The sequence below is a fragment of the Aquarana catesbeiana genome, linkage group LG01 (genome assembly GCF_042186555.1).
Source record: "Aquarana catesbeiana isolate 2022-GZ linkage group LG01, ASM4218655v1, whole genome shotgun sequence".
NCBI lineage: Eukaryota > Metazoa > Chordata > Amphibia > Anura > Ranidae > Aquarana > Aquarana catesbeiana.
This window is the reverse complement of record NC_133324.1, coordinates 639443118-639466037: the sequence shown is the minus strand read 5'-3', so window position 1 is coordinate 639466037 and position 22920 is coordinate 639443118. Positions and strand designations below refer to the sequence as shown.

Below are 22920 nucleotides of genomic sequence, written 5' to 3'. Positions count from 1 at the left end.
TAATTTAAACAAGCCACAATTAATTAATCTTCTTGCTAATGATCTTGTAGATATGCTTTACGATCATAAAACAAACTAATTGAAAAAAATACATGTATTTTTTATTTAAAGGGTTAATGCATTTTATTTTAAAAACAATTGCAATTTAATTGAAGCAAACATTTCCAAGAATGTAATTACTGATGACCAGTAAAGACAAATTCAATAGATAAATTTGCATAACATTGTTTGTAGTATTGAAGGAAAAAAAACAAGGTAAATGATCATTATTTAATCATTAGCAAGTCATTTAAGATAAGAAAAAAAAATGCTTGTTGATGTTAGCTAAAACATTCTAATTAGGTGTAATATTCAGTGAAAAGCAAATTGATTAGTGCTATTTTTTTCAAAATCACTGTTCCCTAAAAGAAAAAAATTACAGTTTTAAATTGATTTTCTAAAGAATAAGTTATGTAAAATGTAAACTCCCCACAGATGTCTGTCATTCATTGAATGAGGTGCATGTTTTCTTTATGAAAGGACACTAAAAGCTCCACCCAAGACTAATGGTAACTTCCCAAGTAGCTTCACTAGGTCTTGGCACAGAGCCATATACACTGTGTTTCCTTCTAGATGTTCCAGGTCACAGACCTCAAACTTAAACACCTGTATACATTCTTGTTATTGTTTTGTGCTGGTACATCAGAAAAGTCACCAATTAAGTTCCTTGGTATGTGTTATACCAATTATGGTAAATGATGGTAAAGGACACATTGATACACAAACTTTGGGTGAAAATATAATTAAAGAAGTAGAGATTTGTAGGATTGGGGATTCAAATATATTGCTGGGAGGAATTTAATCATTTATTGATAAATGAGAGGGTTATCAATTTGCTGGCCTGGGGGGGACATAAATATTACTATTTTTCAGGTAGGATTATTGCGGTTTGGTATTTACACTCACCAGCCTCTTTATTAGGTACACCTGTTCATTTGTTTGGCAACACAAATTGCTAATCAGCCAATCACATGGCAGAACCTCAATGCATTTAGGCATCTAGACGTGGTGAATTTGAGTTGCTGAAGTTCAAACCAAGCATCAGAATGGGGAAAAAAGGATTTAATTGACTTTAAACATGGCATAGTTGTTAGTGCCAGATGGGCTGGTCTGAGTTTTTCAAAAACTGCTGATCTACTGGGATTTTCATGCACAACCATCTCTAGGATTTACAGAGAATGGTCGGAAAAAGAGGAAATATCCAGTGAGCAGCAGTTGTGTGGAGGAAAATTGCTTGTTGATGTCAAAGGCAAGAGGAGAATGGGCAGACTGGTTTGAGATGATAGAAAGGCAACAGTAACTCAAATAACCACTTGTTACAACCAATGTATGCCGAAAACCATCTCTGAATGCAAACACATCAAACCTTGAAGTAGAAGAGCACACCGGATGCCACTCCTGTCAGCTAAGAACAGGAAACCGAGGCTACAATTTGCACAGGCTCACCAAAATTGGACAATAAAAGATTGGAAAAATGTTGCCTGGTCTGATGACTCTCGATTTCATATGCAACATTCAGTTGGTAGGCTCAGAATTAGGCATAAACAACATGAAAGTATGGATCCACCCGTATCAACGGCTCAGGCTGGTGGTGTAATGCTGTGGGTAATATTTTCCTGGCTAACTTTGGGCCCCTTAGTACCAAATGAGCATTGTTTAATCCTCCTAGCGGTAATCCTGAGTGTGGCTCTGGGTTAAATTTCAGTACCATTAGCGGTAACCCCGAGCCACACTCGGGACTGCATAGGAGAATCCTGGTACAGCGTACTTACCTTGTCACCAGGATCCTGCGATGTCCCCCCATCGTGTCCTCCGCCAGATCATCTGCCCAATATCCTGTGTTCCAGGCTCCATTCCCTGCGAGCGTTGCAATGCATGATGGCGGAGCCCGGTGGAAAATTAAAAAAAATACAAAAAACCTAACACATACAGTACACTGTAATCTTACAGATTACATTACTGTATCAGATCATTTCACATCCCTCTTGTTCATAGAGCTTTGTCTAGTGCCCTGCGTGCAGTTTTATATTATATATACTGTTCTTTCTGTCTGGAAACTTGAGATTGTCCATGGCAACCAAAAAGTGTCCCTTTATGTCAAAAGCGGTTTAGACCAGCTAGAAAACAGTGATAGTAAATTGGAACACTTGCAGAACTGACTGATAGTGAATCGTGGGGAAATTCATTTTATTATTATTATTATTATGTTTTATAATTATTTATAGTTATTTATTATATTATAATTTATGATTTCATGTTTCAAACTTTATCATACCTGGGATGTCTACTAGACTCTTGTTTGGACAGATTTAAGTGTGTTATTACTAAGAATTATAGGCCTACAATATAAAACACCAAATTTCTATGCAAAACAATGTACCGCTTTGACATTCAAACATCTGATATAATCATACTGCCAGGGAGGCTACATGCCACAGCCTACCTGAGTATTGTTGCTGACCCTGTCCATCTCTTTATGACTACAGTGTACCCATCTGCTTATGGCTACTTCCAGCAGAAAAATGCTCCTTGTCACAAAGCTCAACTCATCTCAAACTAGTTTTTTGAACATGACAATGAGTTCACTGCACTCCAATGGCCTCCACAGTCACCAGATCTCAATCCAGTAGAGCACCTTTGTGCAGCTACCAAATATGCAGCAACTGCATAATGCTATCATGTCAGTGTGACCAAAATCTCTAAGGAATGTTTCCAACACCTTGTTTAATCTATGCCACAAAGAATTAAGGCAGTTCTGAAGGCAAAAGGGGGTCCAACCCAATACTAGCAAGGTGTACCTAATAAAGTGGCCGGTCAGTGTATATTAATGTACTGCAAATATTGCTGGGTATCATTTTTAGTTAGCTGGTAAGGATCCCGAGATCAAGGCATATTATGTCATATGTGGCTTGAGGATTTTATATTAAGATTGAAGAGGTTGAAGAATTTTATACTATAATGGTAAATTGATGACTACTCAAATCCAAATAGGCAAAATGATAAATTTAATGTAAAGATACAACTTTGCTGTATTTTAAGCTGCACAAACAGATTCTGTTTTAGCTTTTATCTGTCAAATCAATGATGACGTATAGGGGCCTTTGTGAACAGTCACCCAAAATTATCATATTTCAGATTGCCTCATTCAGGGTCTTTAACCTTAACTAGTTACCCTATGTTCAAGCCACTGCATATGTTTGCTATTCTGGCATTTATCTGTAGATCCTTACATGGTAGAACTGCTATGCCCCGTACACACGGTCGGACTTTGTTCGGACATTCCGACAACAAAATCCTAGGATTTTTTCCGACGGATGTTGGCTCAAACTTGTCTTGCATACATACGGTCACACAAAGTTGTCGGAAAATCCGATCGTTCTAAGCGCGGTGACGTAAAACACATACGTCGGGACTATAAACGGGGCAGTGGCCAATAGCTTTCATCTCTTTATTTATTCTGAGCATGCGTGGCACTTTGTCCGTCGGATTTGTGTACACACGAATTTCCGACAACGGATTTTGTTGTCGGAAAATCACGCCCGTTGTAGCACCCGTGCAGATCCACCCACTAGCCCCTGGGATTTGATTCGCCACTGCTGAAGTCACTCAAGCCCGGTCGAACGTCCGGTGATTGCCCCGCAGCACGGAACCAGCAAGTAACCAGGATATCATTGCGCTCTACCCCGCTAACAGGTGGCACGCCACTCTATCTCCTCACTTCCACTTACCTGGCGGGCGTCTACCTGTCTGGACTTATCGGCCACTCTATCCTGACCAGATGATGATCAAGTCCATGGAGGATTGGACTGCCCCACTTACCTGCAGTATCTGGATTTCCATGGCTTGGTGAGATCGCTCCCTCTTACACGCTGTTGTTATACTTCCATAGCCACATAGGTGCACCATCATCCCCTGCACCCTTGCTTAGCACTGACATAGCTGTTCATGCATGTTATTTGCCACAGTCGACCTCCACTTGTCAGTGCTACCATCAACAAAGTGTGTCTATCCATCTGCAGTCATATCTGGGCTTGCTATTGGCAGTGTATACTGCGGACTCCTTCCCATTTAAGGCCATACACTGTTATTTATTGGCTTTCTACTCTTATCCAGCCTCAACTCATTAGAGACTTTAAAAGTCCAGCTGGCCAATTTCATGTGTATGTATGTGTAGTGGTGGCCATCTGCATGTTGTGCTTTTTGTTCCCGACAACGTTGTCAATTTTAATTGGTATCAGTTGGTATTGGTTCATTTATTGTCTATTTATGACTCTATCTGGTGTATATGTGGTATTATTTCATATAATTAATTTTCTATATTAAACATTTATATTTTTGCTAACCATGCTTGTTCCTCATTGAAGAATTCTTTGTATCTCTTGTTTTTTGTTATGCTCTCTAATTCAGAGGAACACATCCACTTATTATAATTTGGATGTCAGCAGTTATTAGCATATGTAAGCAGTCTCTATGTGGGTGATTCCCCTTCTGTTTACAGCTATAAGTTATCTAAGCAAAGTGTTAGTTTCATTATTTTTTTTGTTGTTTCACATTTTTGCCTTGTGGGAAAATTTTATATCCTGCTCTCAAATTTTGTGTGTCGGAAAATCCGATGGAAAATGTGTGATGGAGCCTACACACGGTCGGAATTTCCGACAACAAGGTCCTATCAGACATTTTCCGTCGGAAAATTCGACCGTGTGTACGGGGCATAAGTCTTACATTAAACTGACCTACCACACATTTTAGATTTCTCATGGGTACAATCTGTGACCCTTGGGAAAACCAAGGCACCAAGGTTGGGTAAGTAAATAGAAGTAAATAGAGTATGGCACTGTTGAAAAGTCGACTTAAGTGTGTATCTCCATGTTGATAAATTTTCTGTCTGTTTTCTATGTGCTTTTTAATGCATATATTGTATATAAAGTGTTTTCCAGGTAAACCAATAAAAGGCACAATCCTTACTTTTGCCCTGTGGTAACTGCTGGTGGGGGTATCCATATATCATAGATAGATAGATAGATAGATAGATAGATAGATAGATAGATAGATAGATAGATAGATAGATAGATAGATAGATAGATAGATACTGTATTATGTAAGCTCATTGTGAATGGCCATAATGAGAAAACATTAGTGAAATACATGTTTAAAAACTCTCAGTAATTCAGATAATTTAGCTAGGAGAAATCACCTTACCCCAGTAGTTCTGAACCTATGTGCTTTGATAAATGTATGTGTCATTGCAACCCCAGAGAAATTGTGTAAATTGAGTTTGTAAATCACAGCTTGGAAAAAGACAGATTTTGAGGGGAAAACATTGTAGAAGAAACTCTGATCATTAAAAAAACTTAAAATAGTTTACTAATATTTACTAATATTTCAAAATTCATATGCATGCCCATAACTGAAAATCATTTATTAATTTCTTGTCATTAGTAAGCATTTTAAAATAAGCTTTTCTAAAAAATGCTATATAAGTCTTGATATCTAACAGCTAAGAAAATTGAACTCAAAACAGTAAACTACTAGTTGAAAGTGATAATGTGCTAAATATTGTGCCTTTAAACTGTATGTTGAACCATTAATGGATATGTGAAATGACAGCTTATCATGTTATCATTTCACACCATTTCCATGAGAGTGCATTGAAGTGAAATGGGTAAATGAAGTGCACACAAAAAAGAAATTCAGAGAGATACTGCGTGCCAGACTCCTTACATTGACCTTCAAGGAAGTGACTCAACTTTATGTTTCTTTTTCCCTTGGTAGCCATGTAGAAAGCCAAGTAATACTTGCCCAGTTGGCAGTACTCAATATATGTACAGATGGAAAGAAGGTATGGGCTGCCGTTTGCATAGTCAGACTTGTTTGATTTTAAAAACAAAAAAGGAAAACGTTAAAAAAAAAAAAAAAAAACAACCATATTGTAACCAATACATTTGATTATATAGCATTTAACATCTCTACTGTTTGAACAATATTTTATAAAAAAAACCTCAAACCTTCTGCATTATTAATTTGTCATTTTACTACTGGACTACAACATACGTGGGAATAGCACAGCGCAATGTGATGGACCACTTCCTTTATGCGTCTTTCAAATGTAGGTCATGAAAAATACATCTTACATTAAAGTGTATATAAACCCAAAAAAACTAAAGATTAATATGTTATAGCTTAATTGCTTTAATTTGATTTTTTTCCCCTATTTTATTTAAAGTAGAACTAAAGGCAAAAAAAATCCTCATATTTGACATATTTTGGGTGGCTATAACACTTGTCAGTTTTTTTCTTGCCATCTGTATCACATTGTGGAGATTTCCTTTCACTTCCTGTACCAGGAAGGGAGAGAAAACCCCTCCAAAGTGATGAAATTCTTTGTTGTCACCAGGGTTACCAAGGCTAGTGTCCCCCAATGGAATGGATTTCCCCTGTATTCCTTTTTGAATACAACCCAATATTCTGGATTTTCCTTCGCTTTCACTCTCAATGATAAAGGTAATCTGGACAAATTGAGAAGGTAAGATTCCTTAAAGGGGATACAGATACCAATAAAATCTGACAGGTGTTCTATTTCCTACTCTATCCCAAACATTTCCTGTCAGGGAAAGGCTTGCCCATAGCACAAATTAAGTTTTCAGGTGCATGAATATGCATATGATCAGGCCAGGAATGGGTTAAACAGATGTGCACAGATGTGGGCATGCGCACATGTGCATGCGCTCAACCAGGCACGCCCCTGTCACCAATACTGGTGTCAAACAGGCTATTTAAACAGCATTGCAGCATCTTTTGTTTTTTGCAGCATTGCAGCATTGGCACATTGCTGTTTGGTCTTACAGCTTCTGTGTGCTTTGTTCCTGATACCTGTGTTTGACCTCTGATCTTGACCTGGCTTGCTCCCAACCACATTAGTCTGCTACCTTCCCTGACCTCGGCTTGTCCCTGGATTTTGCTTCTGCCTCCTGTTCTTGCCTAATCTCCTTTACCATTGCTGATACTGGCTTGTGACCCGACTATCCCACTGCCTGCCTTTTTTGCCTGATCTGCCTAACTGTTCCTTACCCAGCTGGATTAGTATGTTGGGGTGGGGCAAAGAAAACACAAAATAAGCAGATTCAACATCAGCTTTAAAGAAAATAATAAATATTGTATATTTCTAACATTATGGTATAAATAAGAGAAAGAAATACGTGTATAACCAGCTAAAATGTTTTATTTGTTTTGGAAAAAGTGGGGAAGGAATATAATTCTGGCAGATTTTTACTGCTGTCTGCATGGCTATTAGATATTCTCCCTCACTTTCTAACTGGTAAAACCATTTCACTGGGAGGGTAAGTGCTCTTAGTCCCAAGAGGAGTTCTAACTCCTCCCAAGGCTATAAAAAACTAAGAGAAAAAAATATTAGCTGAAAATATACGTTCCATTCAACAGCTGTTATTAGAGGTAGGTAAAGACATCTCATTTTTTTTTTTGTACAACTTTCTTTAATGAAGAATGCAAATATAAGAAAACCACATAATTTAATCTACTCATGCATATTGAGCGATTTACTAAACGTGTTGGGACTCTTCATATGATAAACTGTGTGAATATTCACTTCAATTTACAATCATGTGAAAAGTAAAATACTGTTCACTTATTTCATTTGAACATTAGTGTGTATTCAAAGTGGAAAATAATTTGCTTTTTACATGACTGGACAATTGGTTTAAACATTTACACACTTTAGTGAGTCAGGATTCTAAACTCCTTTAGTAAATCAGCATACATATTGTACTCAAGCAAAGAAATGAATTTTTACATCATACAAACAGTAGGTGAAGAGTAGTGATCTGTACATACCCAACTTTGCATAGAAAAGAAGATGCCCTCCGGGTTGAATTTGTTTAGATCTTTCTAGTTCTCTCTACCTGTAATAATTGACAGGCCAATAAAAGTCTATTGACAATCTCTGATTCTTTCAATGAGAAAGAGAAGAGGGAATTGGGCTGTATTTAGAGCCTGTGTCAATTGACCTTTGTTCATTTCAGAACTGCTTCTGTCGCTATAAAAGTCTATGAAAACTTAAAAACAGCCTGAAGGATGACAAATGCAGGTCAAATGGAAGTCAGCTGCAGGTCAAATGCACATGTTATTTATTACTGACTCCGCTATGTGGTGGGCAGTAGTCAGCCATTCTGCTGGATGTTTTCCCTGTCATCTCTTGTTAAGCACCTCTGGGATCTCTGCAATGCTTGATGACCTCCCTCTTCTCTCCTTGGCCAACCCTGGGTTGGGTTTGCATGGAGTCAGATGTTTTTAATTTATTGCAGGTTGTTTTCTCATATATCCTTTGTACTACAATATTCATCTATTACACAATTTGTCCATTAGGAAATATGTCGGGCATGTGGGCATGATATACAGTATTTCCTCAAGGAGCATGTAATGATTGAGAGTAACATGATGCTCTGTGCATTATGTATGGATATGTGACATTGTTTGCACATATAATGTGAGGTGCAATAATATATGGCCAATGCAGAGGTTTTGGTTTTAACTTTGGAATAATAAAGCTTTGTTAAAATTTGTTATGCACTATTTGATTTATGCTGCCTAAAGAGGTCCCTGCCACCCAATATCGTATCTCCTCTATTTCTGTATGTGAAACAAATGCATCTGTTAATGACTTCTGAAAGAACTCAAACTGATGTCAAAACCTGCATTTGCAAATCAACACAAGCCTAAAGCCTGTAGACACAGAACCTTAGATGTAATGCAATCCAAGGCACATTTAAATAATTATGACCTTTTGGAAAGCTCCTCCCCCTTGTTTTATGCGATCATTTTAAAAAATGTGCTGCTAGAATGCGTAATTGGAGGTATGCTCTCTACTTCATATATGGAGCTACCACAACTGTACAGACCACCAAACAAAAGAGAAATGAAAATATGGTGTCTTGCTTCCTGATCTACACTGAGCAAAATTATAAACACAACACTTTTGTGTTTGCCCCTATGAGCTGAACTCAAAGATCTATGACTTTTTTTATGTACACAAAAGGCCTATTTCTCTCTAAAATTGTCTACAAATCTGTCTAAATTTGTGTTAGTGAGCACTCCTCCTTTGTCGAGATAATCCATCCACCTCACAGGTGTGGCATATCAAGATGCAGATTAGACAGCATGATTATTGCACAGGTGTGCCTTAGGCTGGCCACAATAAAAGAAATGTAAATGATTCTGCGTGAAAGGAATAAGTACTAGTAAAGAAAGGACTAATTAAAAGAACTGCTGCCTCTACTAGTTACTATCACTAGGTGGAGTACGTAAAATGAAAGAGAAGCGAAGTAGATGTGGAGCTGTTCTATTGTGCACTTATCCTTAATAACCCAAAGAACTACTCATGTATACAAAATAAATTCAATTAAATAAATACAATTGTGAATGTGCACTAATACATGAATGTGCATAAAGGTGCATTAACATATTTACTACATGTCTTCAAATATGTGCTGGTAAGCAAAGAAAAAAGGACTAAATTCCAAAACCTAAACAAAAAACCAGGTGAGTATATAATATCCGTGCAAAATATACACTCCCAAACAATAAACAGATAATGGGACTAAATTAGTGCCAAAACTTCCATTGAATTATATGCAAAAATATATATATATATTCACATTGATAAATATACAAAGAAAGTGCTTTGGTGAAAACCTTATTTAAATATATGCATTTGAAAATTATCTAAATAAATAAATAATCCCAACAATAAAGTGCTTCTGTGCTTCTGTGCTGGTGAAACCAAGTTTTAATAATTTCCACTTTTCAAAGGTGATCATAGCATGCGTCTTATCCGTGCTCTTATTGTGGCCACACTCACCTTGCAGCAATCTACCTCCAGGTTATCTCTCCAGTCTCAATTGCTATGGGATTTTCCAGTAAGACCACATCTATGGCAGTTTTTGCAACATGATGTTTATCTGTCTCTTTCCGCTATATTGTTTGTTCTGCTCTACTGCTGCATGGTTCAAACCTCACCTATTGATGTAGGTGTTGTCAATGCCTTCACTTTGGGTCTACCTGTTCCCGACCTTCAAATTGTATGCTCCAAAGCCAAATCTGTATTCATCTGGATTTGAGAAGATACTGAAGACTGTGGGCCTTGCCTTGACTTAATAATCAACCTGCAGCCTGAGAAGGATTTAATCCTACTAAACTTTATGCAGTGAGCCAGACGGTACCAAAGGATACATGGGATACGAGTGGAAACTGCTATTACATCGGGAAACATCTAGCCTCCAAAGTGCTACACAGTGGCAGATACTGTGAATGCTCTACACCCCAGGAGGGGGGGAAATTCCGGTGAGTGTGGCCACATTAAGAGCACGGATAAGACACGCATGCTATGATCACCTTTGAAAAGTGGAAATTATTAAAAATTGGTTTCACCAGCACAGAAGCACAGATGCACTTTATTGTTGGGATTATTTATTTATTTATTTAATTTTCAAATGCATATATTTAACCTCCCTGACGGTAATCCCGAGTGTGGCTCGGGGTTAAATTTCAGTCCCATTAGCGGTAACCCTGAGCCACACTCGGGATTACATTGCAGGATCCTGGTGCGGCTTTACTCACCTTGTCCCCAGGATCCTGCGATGTCCCCCGCAGTGTCCGTGAGCTCTGTCTCCTCCGGAGCCTCTCCGTGCCAGGCTCCGTTCCCTGCGAGCGGCGCGACGCATGGGGGTGGAGCCTGGTGGCAAATTCAAAAAATGTAAAAATCATAACACATACAGTACTGTAATCTTACAGATTACAGTACTGTATGAAATTATTTCACATTCCTTTTGTCCCCAGTGCTTTGGCCCATGCCCTGCATGCAGTTTTATATGATATATACTGTTCTTTCTGCCTGGAAACTGGAGATTGTCCATAGCAACCAAAAAGTGTCCCTTTATGTCAAAAGTGGCTTTAGATCAGCTAGAAAACAGCGATAGTAAATTAGAACACTTGCCGAATTGAGCGATAGTGAATCGTGGGGAAATTTATTTTATTATTATTAGATTATAATTTTTTTTAAATTATTTATATTTATTTAATAAATTATAATTTATGTTTTTGTGTTTCAAACTTCATCATACCCGGGAAATCTACTAGACTCTTGTTTGGACAGATTTAAGTGTGTTATTGTTAAGAATGACAGGCCTACAATATAAAACGCCAAATTTCCATGCAAAATAATTGTACCGCTTTCAGCACCTAAAATCCAAAAAAATCATACCGCCAGGGAGGTTAAATAAGGTTTTCACCAAAGCACTTTCTTTGTATATTTATCAATGTGAATATATATATATATATATATATATATATATATATATATATATATTTGCATATAATTCAATGGAAAGTTTTGGCACTAATTTAGTCACATTATCTGTTTATTATTTGGGAGTGTATATTTTGCACGGATATTATATACTCACCTGGTTTTTTGTTTTTTGTTTTGGTTTTGGAATTTAGTCCTTTTTTCTTTGCTTATCAGAACATATTTGAAGACATGTAGTAAATATGTCAATGCACCTTTATGCACATTCATGTATTAGTGCACATTCACAATTTTATTTATATAATTAAATTTATTTTGTATACATCAGTAGTTCTTTGGGTTATTAAGGATAGGTGCACAATAGAACAGCGCCACATCTACTTCGCTTCTCTTTCATGGCCACAATAAAAGGCCACTCTAAAATGTGCAGTTTTACTGTATTGAGGGGGGTTGGGGGGGTCTGAAAACCAGTGTTTATCTGGTGTGACCACCAGATACTGATACCACCTCACGCAGTGCAGCACATCTCCTTCGCATAGAGTTGATCGGGTTGTTGGTTGTAACCTGTGGAATTTTGGTCCATTCCTCTTCAATGGCTGTGCGAAGTTGCTGGATATTGGCTAGGAATTGGAGCACCCTGTCGTATACGCTGATCCAGAGCATCCCAAACATGCTCAATGGGTGACATGTCCGGTGAGTATACTGGCCATGCAAGAACTGGGATGTTTTCAGCTTCCAGGAATTGTGTACAGATCCTTGCAACATGGTGCAGAGCACTATCATGCTGCAACATGAGGGAAGGGTCATGGTTGAATGGCACAACAATGGGCCTCAGGATCTCCTCACTGTATCTCTGTGCATTTAAAATGCCACCAATAAATTGCACATGTGTTTGTTGTCCATAGCATACGCCTGCCCATATCATAACCCCACCGCCACCATGGGCCACTCGATCCACATCGTTGACATACATGCTTGAGAAAGGAGCGCGTCTATTCTTACACCAATAGCATGCAGGCTCAGAAACGCGTTGCACAGCAGTGACGTCACAGCCTGGCGCCACGCTGTGTTTGCTTCCTGAGCCTCGTTCTGGCCCCGACTACATGGCCGTGTCTTCACTATATTGCAGACGCTGGACAAGCTTTTGGGGACCTACAGTGCGGCTAGACACAGGCTTTTTGACGTCAGACTTCCCCCAACACCGCTCCGGGAACCCATATCCTGTTTGGTGGTCCCTACTCTGACCCCATCCGGCCTTGATGTGTAACTTATGGACAGCTGAAGGAGGACTTGCTGCATTCAGTCATCCCAACCTACCCTCAGTGGATCTGATGTGGAGCCAGCAACAAAAGGACTTCCTGTGACCTGCAGTCCCACCTCTTCAGCCCAGAGACATGCATGAATTCAACTCTACTTAATTACATGTGAGTGGATATTGCTTTTCAATAAAATATTTTCATGATACATACTCAGAGGCGCCCCTTTTCCTTGTTTTTCCTCTATGCAATAATCAAGCTGTCTAATCAGCATCTTGATATGCCACACCTGTGAAGTGCATGGATTATCTTGGCAAAGGAGAAGTGCTCACTAACACAGATTAAGATAGATTTGTGAACAATATTTGAGAGAACTAGGCCTTTTGTGTACATAGAAAAAGTTGTAGATCTTTGAGTTCAACTCATAATAAATAGGGGCAAACACAAAAGTGTTGCGTTTATAATTTTGCTCAGTGTATAATGATCCTTCTGACTTCTCTCAATATACTCTCACTCCCTTACCGTACAGTTCTGTTGCTAAATTTAGCCGCACATTTTTTTAAAAACAGAAAGAAGAGGGAACAAATGGGGAAAATGATACCAATTCATATATTATGAGGCTTGTCTTTGTCCCCTTTAACTTGTGCAATTATATCAAATGCAGCCTTAAAGAGCCTAAATCAGCTCATACTAGTTTTTTTTTTTTAGCAGCGGAGGGCCCAGAGATAAGGAAATAGCCACACAATAAACTCACATCAAGCTTTATAAGCCTAAACAATGAAATATACTTTGAGATTTTATTTATTTATTTATACGTATTTCTTGCCTAATTTATTTCCTTTTCAATTAGGCTGTGCTGCTGTCTCTGTGTCTAAAACTATTTTTATGATTAACAACAGTTTTCTACAGCCTGGGTAGTTCAATCTATTTTTGGTAAATAAGAGTTTCTGATAGATTGTTGTAACTGTAATTAAAATATGTATCATAGTTACTTGAATGTAGGCTGTGAAAAGCAGCTCTAAAAGAGCAGGAGAGATGTAAAATATGTTTTACTAAACTAATCGGCTCATTAGGCTTGTTGTGTAAAATCCAATGGTTATGAATGTGCAGTACAATTTACTAATCTATAAAAAGACATCAATATAAAATTATTCGGTAAAGATTGATGTCAGGCAAAAATTGAAAAATAAATATCTAATGTACAATAGATGTTTTAAAAATAGGCAGATCAATTCATTATTCCATTACATTAAACATATATGTGTTATTGATGAATAGAAAACTGAAAAATCATGTTGGAAGAATGAACTGAGGGTAAAGTAATCCAATGAGCATTTGGTAATGTGTAAGGTACAGTGATCCTGCTGAACTATTTCCAGTAAATGCAGTGAGGTCAGTGGAGGTTGGTTGTCATGGGTTACAGCTCATTACACATTATCATTCACACTATTTTACTGAACGTTTCTGTAAATATCACAGGAAGAAATAAATTAGGAGGCAGTGCAATATTTTGGATAATATACCAACATGTTGAAGTACAAGTTGCACTAAACAAGCAACAGAAATCACTCCTGATATTAACATTCATGAAAAAATGGCATGTTTCATACAGCCATGGTGAGTGGACTAATCATATATAATTATACCCATATGGCTATAAATGCTAGGGTTTTCTCCTGACACTCATTAGAACCAAAGAAGTCACGGGTATTAATGGTGAAACAGATTTAAAATTACAAAACATGTTCAATTCATTGTAACTAACTACTGTTAGCTATACCAAGTCCTGGATAAATGGAAAACTTCACAGACATGCAAAACTCTAAAAAGATAAATGCTAAATTTTAGTTGATTGCTATGTTCATTGTGTAAACCTTTTCACTTAACTACAGGTTAGTAAATAGGGATGAGAAAATTGATTTACATGTAAGGTGAATTAGTAACCAACTTATAGCAGTAAGTGAAGAGCCCTGGGTCCTGGTTTGAGGCAACATTGCTAAAGTTTGGTTGCTGAATCCAAACTCCATTGAAGTCAATAGGAGCCGAATGTTAAAAAACAGTAATGGATATTTTATAGGCTAATAAGCAAGTGATTGTCAAATAAATGGCATGGAGGCTGAGCACTGCCCTGGAGAGTATGAACCAAAGCAAAACAATTTTTAAAGCATCCCATTTTGCAGTGAACAGCGCTTTTAGCAATGCTTAATGTGAAAAAATACAAATGCAAAATTCCAACAAATAACATCCCTGGGGGATGCTCTGACCTTGCATAGGAAGTGGTTCATCTGTGTGATGTATACAATCTTATGCAGCAAAACTGATATTTACAAAGAAAAAAGTGTGTTTAAATTGCAAAACTACAGCTCCCGGCTGCATCATTCTTTTGTAAACAAAAACACTCCGTCCATTTATCCCAGATGTTATTCTAGACAAGGGGCTGATATAGATGTTAATGGAGGACCCCGCACAAAAAAAAAAAAAAATGGCATGGGGCTCCCCTCTTATTCCTACTAGGCGCTTTTGGTATAGTATGAAAATTAAGGTGGACCCCAAACAAAATGGCATAGGGTCCCCCCAAATTCCATTCCATTTTAAGAGGGAAACCCCATGCAAAAAAAAAAAAAACATGTGCCCCCCTCCTGAACCTTACCAAACCACATGAAGAGGGTTCATTGCTATGTTGATGGATAAGGGCCTCCCCAACCCTTGCCCGATGTTTGTGAGGGTCTGCAGATGGGAGGCTTAACAGAATCTGTAAGCTCCCTTTAACAATAAGGGGGCACCCAGATACTCACTTCTCCATCCCATGTTAATGAGTAATGGGATTTATGCATACTTGTCATATCTGTGGAGAATTATACAACTTACTACTTAAAATCTACAACCACAGTTATTTGGTTCCTGAAGTGTGTTAATCTTTATACATCAGACAGATCTGCACAAAATTAGTCAAGCAAACAAAACATTTGCAGTCTGAAGATATGATTTGGGGATGTGCAAAAATAGCATATTATTAGGACTTATAAACTATTTTATCATTTTGGTGAGCAGATAAAGGATAAAAGTAACCCTCAGCATACAGGTACATACAGTATATAATATAATAGTCATTAGGCTTCCCACTAAAATGCAAATATTTCTAACGCCCAAATATTTCTAATGCTCAATCACCAGATTTCTAAATAATAAATGGCAGGTAAAAAGTTTCTAATTTGGGCATAGGATCACTAAAGAAAATTAAATACACATTAAGAAGTTCATTCTCCTGCTTGGTCTTGAAGCATATTCTAAAAAAATGCACCTTACCAGACTTTAGATGAGGGCGCCTGCATTTGTTTTCTATTTTTCAGGTTATTCATTCCTTTATTTTAATAGTAATCCTGCAAATAACACACTTCTTACCCTTCTGTAGGCTCTGTTCACTCACTTGACTGTATCTATGGAGGAAGCTATGGTTATCACCCAGGCTGGGCTTCAAACATGTATTCCTCTCTTCACCTCCATTACACAGGTGTTGGAAGATTAGTAATGTACTCTAGGAAGGAAATGCTTGGTCTGGTTCATCTATCCATTCAGGATTTCTTGCTGTTTGAGCCCAAATTACATTTTTCAGGCAACCTAAGTTAATCCCTGATGGTTTGCTGAGGACAACGTATGCTGCAATTGGAGAAACAGCGCGTGGGACTACAGAGCCCAGCTATCCTATGAATGCTTGTGTGCTTTCCTATGGGAATCTCAGATCTCTGTTGGCTTATTGAAAGCAACGCACGCTGCACATTGGAAACATAGCATGTGGGACTACAACGCCCAGCCACCCTCTCAAGCGTTTATGACTTCTGTCATTGGAGTTCTGAAGTTCTGGTGAGTGGGAGGGCACACAAAGGGGAGCATGGATTGCACAGATGATCTTTACAACACTTGGCACTTTCTTTTGCACATTTGAATAATTTAAGGCTGCACTGCAAAGTTGAAGTTCACAAACTTTATTTTGAATTTTTATGGACTTAATTATCACTACTATTATTGTATATTGATTATGGTTATATTGTATTATGTTTTTTATGTTAATAATTTATTAGTATAGCACGAGGTAGCACTCTTATTCTGATCACATGTATATAAACTGTACTTTACTTTTTCCTTTACATCCAAACCACAGCTTCCTGTGCTGATTTTTCCAGGCATGGGCCAAAATGAGTGAACACATTTTTGAAATGCTATCAGCAAAACTGAAATTGTTATTGCTCTTAATTAACTTGTTTAAGGAAAAGCTTTATCTTTAAAAAAATGGCACATATTATCTGTGGCTGAAAATCAAATATTTTATATAGATCATCTATTACGTAACTGTGGCAATTATAACCATCTCAGAAGTGAATGATCAATATTCACAACATCTGTATTTCATACAGACTGCAACATTCTAAACTGGTAACGAGGAGCAAGACACTCATTCTACTATGCATACAGACACTGACTGTTTGGGATGGGGTGGACAAAAGTAGTTTAGTGGTTGAACAAACTTCAGGGAAATTTGTCAACTCTCATTATTGCCTTTGTGGGATCTAATCTTGTATAGTCAGTATTATGCTAATTCCTATGTATTTCTCTTAAAAGAAAATTGTCCTAGATAGATAAAAAATGCAAAAATGTTGATAATGGTCTGTTCTCGGACCTCTCCTTTTCTCAATCTACACCACCTCCTTGGGTCAGTTGATTGCCTCCCACGGCTTTAAATATCATCTCTACGCTGATGACACCCAAATCTATCTCTCCACCCCCGAGCTCTCTCCATCTGTCTCCTCACGCATTACCAACTTACTAGCAGACATATCAGCCTGGATGTCACATCACTTTCTCAAACTCAACCTACCCAAAACCGAGCTCATGATATTTCCTCCCTCAGGTGCCACTTCCCCTGATCTCCCTGTCAAGATCAACGGCTCAACTATCAACCCATCTCCCCACGCCAAGGTCCTAGGTGTAATCCTGGACTCTGAACTAACCTTTCGACCCCACATTCTATCACTATCCAAAGCTTGCCGCCTCTGTCTTCGCAACATCTCCAAGATACGCCCCTTCCTAACCAATGACACCACAAAGCTTCTAATCCACTCCCTGGTCATCTCCCGCCTTGACTACTGCAACTCCCTCCTCATTGGTTTACCTCTAAATAGGCTATCCCCACTTCAGTCCATCATGAACGCTGTGGCCAGGCTCATCCACCACACAAACCGCTCAGCGTCTGCTACACCCCTCTGCCAATCCCTCCATTGGCTGCCACTCAGTCACCGAATTAAATTCAAGATACTAACTATAACTTACAAAGCCATCCACAACCTGGCCCCTAGCTACATCTCTAACCTAGTCACAAAATACCAACCTAATCGTTCTCTTCGCTCCTCCCAAGACCTCCTGCTCTCAAACTCCCTTGTCACCTCATCCCATGCTCGCCTTCAGGACTTCTCCAGAGCCTCCCCCATCCTCTGGAATGCTCTACCCCAATCCGTCCGATTTTCTCCTACTTTATCCACTTTCAGACGATCCCTGAAAACTCATCTCTTCAGAGAAGCCTATCTGGCCCCCACCTAACAACTGTACATTTATCTTCTCAATCAGCACATCACCCACAGTTATTACCTCTTGTATCTCTTGACCTTCCCTCTTAGATTGTAAGCTCTAAGGAGCAGGGCCCTCTGATTCCTACTGTATCAAATTGTATTGTATTTGTACTGTCTACCCTCAAGTTGTAAAGCGCTACATAAACTGTTGGCGCTATATAAATACTGTATAATAATAATATAATAATAATAATGGTCAAGGAAGCCATAGCCAGTTTTCACTTATAGTGTCTTAGAGACTATAGTTGATAGCCTGATCCCTAGGTCTGGGCCATGTATACTAAAATGCTGTTAATTTAGACTGAAATCCCAATGAGTGGAAAAATGTTACCATGGGTTTGTCTCCTTTTCTCTTTGGAGCAAAAACTAAAAAAATATTTTACAATATGTTGATTTAATTCTAGTACATAGTACATTTCTGCGACATTGAAATATTTCATTTCAATAAGCTGAAAATCAATATCCTGGCTATAGGTGCGTCAATACACCTTATGCAGCTCGCCACTCAGCCTCTCTCTGTCAGCAATGTCCTCTCAACTCTCACAGACAGGTAGCATCATCCTTGCTAGGTAGCAGCTTGGCACTGAGTATTTCTTTCACTCAGCCCGTTTAGCCGTGAGGATTGTGGCTTCTTTATTGCTAGGCAATGGCATGCCACTGTCTATTCCTCCCATCCCTCCCTAATTTCTGCTTGATCAGACACTTGCTTGGATAACCAACTTTGTCATTGCCAGCCGTCAAAAAGCACTCAGAAATGGATGGCAACAAAGCGCTGGAGAGTTCTAAAGTGGCCAGCAATGAGTCCAGATCTAAATCCCATTGAACACCTGTGGAGAGATCTTAAAATTGCTGTTGGGAAAAGGCGCCCTTCCAATAAGAGAGACCTGGAGCAGTTTGCAAAGGAAGAGTGGTCCAAAATTCCGGGTGAGAGGTGTCAGAAGCTTATTGATGGTTATAGGAAGTGACTGATTTCAGTTATTTTTTCCAAAGGGTGTGCAACCAAAAATTAAGTTAAGGGTGCCAAGAATTTTGACCAGCCCATTTTTGGAATTTTGTGTGACATTATGTCCAATTTGTTTGGTTTTCCTCCCTTTTTTGCTTTGTTCCAATACACACAAAGGGAATAAACATGTGTATAGCAAAACATGTGTTACTGCAATACTTTTCTGTGAGAAATACTTGATTTTCTGGAAAAATTTCTGGGGTGCCAACAATTTTGGCCATGACTGTATGTCCCCTGGGGCACTGCCCAGCACCTCATGCACTTTTTTGCCAATCCATTGGCTTAGCAGTCTTAATAATTTAGATAATCAATTTGACAGATTCAGCTCCCATTGACTTCAATGGGGTTTGGAAACTTTTGATATGTTTGGTAGAACCTCCACGAACCTACGTGTGTCTGGTTCGTACCTAATCCCCTCACTTACCATTCCAGTGAAAATAGTTTCACCAGAAAAAAGGAAGGGATATTCTCGAAAAATCAATAGAATCTGTAGTAATAATAATAATAATAACCCTGGCAGCTTTTTATTGCTGTATGTCTCCCTGTTGCAGATATTCTGTCATATTCTTTCTGATAAAACTGTCGTTAGCATGATGGTATATAAGGGGAAATCTCTCTAACAAAGCCCAGGAGAGCAGTAACACCATGGTCATAGGTTTTAGTCCTCTCTTACTCTTTCCAAAATAAAAAAGGTTCTGGATGGACATATACATTCAATACCCTTTAAAAACGGCATCCCAAAAATTGACCACTGAACAAAACCAACCATAGTCAACCTGAGACAGCCGGGTTTAATTAAACCTAGTAAATTAGGTCCATTAATTCTGATATGTACAGTAAAAAATAAATAAACAGGTGGACATCAAAGCCACTATAGTACTATTCAAATAACTAACTGGCTACAAGGGCGTGTTCAGAGGGTGGTGATAAATGGGGAGTACTCAGAATGGTCAGGGGTGGGTAGTGGGGTTCCCCAGGGTTCTGTGCTGGGACCAATCCTATTTAATTTGTTCATAAACGACCTGGAGGATGGGATAAACAGTTCAATCTCTGTATTTGCAGACGATACTAAGCTAAGCAGGGCAATAACTTCTCCGCAGGATGTGGAAATCTTGCAAAAAGACCTGAACAAATTAATGGGGTGGGCGACTACATGGCAAAAGAGGTTCAATGTAGAAAAATGTAAAATAATGCATTTGGGTGGCAAAAATATGAATGCAATCTATACACTGGGGGGAGAACCTCTGGGGGAATCTAGGATGGAAAAGGACTTGGGGGTCCTAGTGGATGATAGGCTCAGCAATGGCATGCAATGCCAAGCTGCTGCTAATAAAGCAAACAGAATATTGGCATGCATTAAAAGGGGGATCAACTGCAGAGATAAAACGATAATTCTCCCGCTCTACAAGACTCTGGTCAGCCCGCACCTAGAGTATGCTGTCCAGTTCTGGGCACCAGTCCTCAGGAGGGACGTACTGGAAATGGAGCGAGTACAAAGAAGGGCAACAAAGCTAATAAAGGGTCTGGAGGATCTTAGTTATGAGGAAAGGTTGCGAGCACTGAACTTATTCTCTCTGGAGAAGAGACGCTTGAGAGGGGATATGATTTCAATTTACAAATACTGTACTGGTGACCCCACAATAGGGATAAAACTTTTTCGCAGAAGAGAGTTTAATAAGACTCGTGGCCACTCGTTACAATTAGAAGGAAAGAGGTTTAACCTTAAACTACGTAGAGGGTTCTTTACTGTAAGAGCGGCAAGGATGTGGAATTCCCTTCCACAGGCGGTGGTCTCAGCGGGGAGCATTGATAGCTTCAAGAAACTATTAGATAATCACCTGAATGACCGCAATATACAGGGATATGTAATGTAATACTGACACATAATCACACACATAGGTTGGACTTGATGGACTTGTGTCTTTTTTCAACCTCACCTACTATGTAACTAATTACCGTATATACAATATCTAAACCCAAAGATTTGCTCATCAGTGTTCTCTTAAAAAATCTTTTTCAACCAAATGTTTTAGTCTTTGTAAGACATTGGGGTTGATTTACTAAAGGAATAGATATTATTTACTTATCAAAAATAATGTTTACCTTGGTAAAGTTGTGTTTACTTTAAATACACAATCATGTCATCATGGATAGCTTATTTGCTTCCTCTTAAATGAGTGATGAGAACACATCTTCACCTTTTCACTAAGCTAGATGAAACACCATATTGCAAAGTAAAAGCTTCCTATTCCTTTAGTAAATGCACCCCAATAATTACTAGCTGGAATTTTTTATGTAGATTACACATAAATACTTAAGACAACAAATATATAAGGAAAAAAAAGAGTATATAGTCTCTGAACTGTGTACCTAAAAATTACAGTTGCATTTCTCAAACAAATAAATAGAAAAATTACCATATTGAAATGGACCTAAAACAATATTCTCTTACTTTGCACATTCAAATAACCAGCAATCAAATTTAGTTAATCTCAAATTATATATTACTATTTTCAAATGCATGTATATGCACAGAAGCATTAATTTTGACAAAAAAATAAAAATAAACAAAAAAGGCAAACATTTTGGACTTGACCTCCAACCTAAAATGTTTATAATCCCAGTCATTACCTATCATAAATTTATTTTGAGAAAAAAAATCTACTACATCAACATGCATAACAAATTATTTTTGATTTCCTACCTTCCTGGACAGCCACAAAAGGATTGCTACCATCCACAAATTTCTCTGTAAATGTAATTTTTTCAGTTTGCAAGATATCTTCATTTAGATTGAGGTCATCGACTGCCATTCGGAATACTTCATAATCTCTTCTGGCAGCATCATCAAAAATTGCCCCTGTTAAATAAACAAAAGGAAAAAAAATAGTCAGTGGCACACGTGGAATAAATGGAACAGTCCATAGCAGAGACTCACTGTCAAAATAAGACTTTGTTGTTATACAGAAAGAGACACCTGACATTCGTCAGAATTTTTGTCCACAGATGTAAATAAGTCATGGAGTTTGTTCTCATATGTATGCTATAGTTGTGTCTTTCATCTTTTATGACAACTGATGCTATAATATGTGTCAGGTATAATTGGTCTTTTTGTACTTTATTTGGAAAGAAAAGCTTTTTAGTTGATGTACCATAAAAAAATCTCTAACTATGGATAATCCAGTTAAAATCAAGTAGATCTAAAGTGACACTACAGTTGAGTGTAGCAGGCCATAAGAGTACCAGCTAGAATATAGTCGTAAAAAAACAGAATTCTGTAATTCTTTCATTTTCAAACCATGTATACATATTGCCTCACCCAAATGCAGAACAACCAGTTTTATGTATTTGCAATGCTGAACACTGCTTTTTTTTCTCTTGTTATTTTTCTGTATAATTCACAAAACCTTTGCAATGTGAAATACATACTGCATTTTTGGCGCACTAATCTTTAGTCTCCTATTTAACCCCTTTGAGCCGGCACCTCCTGGCCCTTTAAGAGGTATTTCAGATGCTGGGGGGTGGGGTGAGGTTTATGATCATGTGACTGCTGTGATTGGCTGTTACGGCAATCACATGATCTGTTAGCCATCGGTAACTATGCCGCAGGGTGTTCTCGGCACAGCTGTGTCTGCTAATCGGTATGTAAATGTGCAGCCACTGAGCGCTAAGGCCCAGCTGCCG

The 22920-nt window shown here is 38.3% G+C and overlaps 1 protein-coding gene across 2 annotated transcripts in view; it reads right to left on the bottom strand.

The window, feature by feature from the left end:
• GRID2 (glutamate ionotropic receptor delta type subunit 2) overlaps window positions 1-22920 on the bottom strand; it is a 1754345-nt gene that overhangs the window by 1456341 nt on the left and 275084 nt on the right. For both annotated transcript variants that reach the window (XR_012236183.1, XM_073601045.1), the window contains exon 2: window positions 21941-22096. Coding sequence is in view for 1 of the 2 variants with exons in the window: in XM_073601045.1 (XP_073457146.1) it covers window positions 21941-22096 (156 nt within the window). In the remaining variant the exon portion in view is untranslated. The remainder of the gene's footprint in view (window positions 1-21940; window positions 22097-22920) is intronic.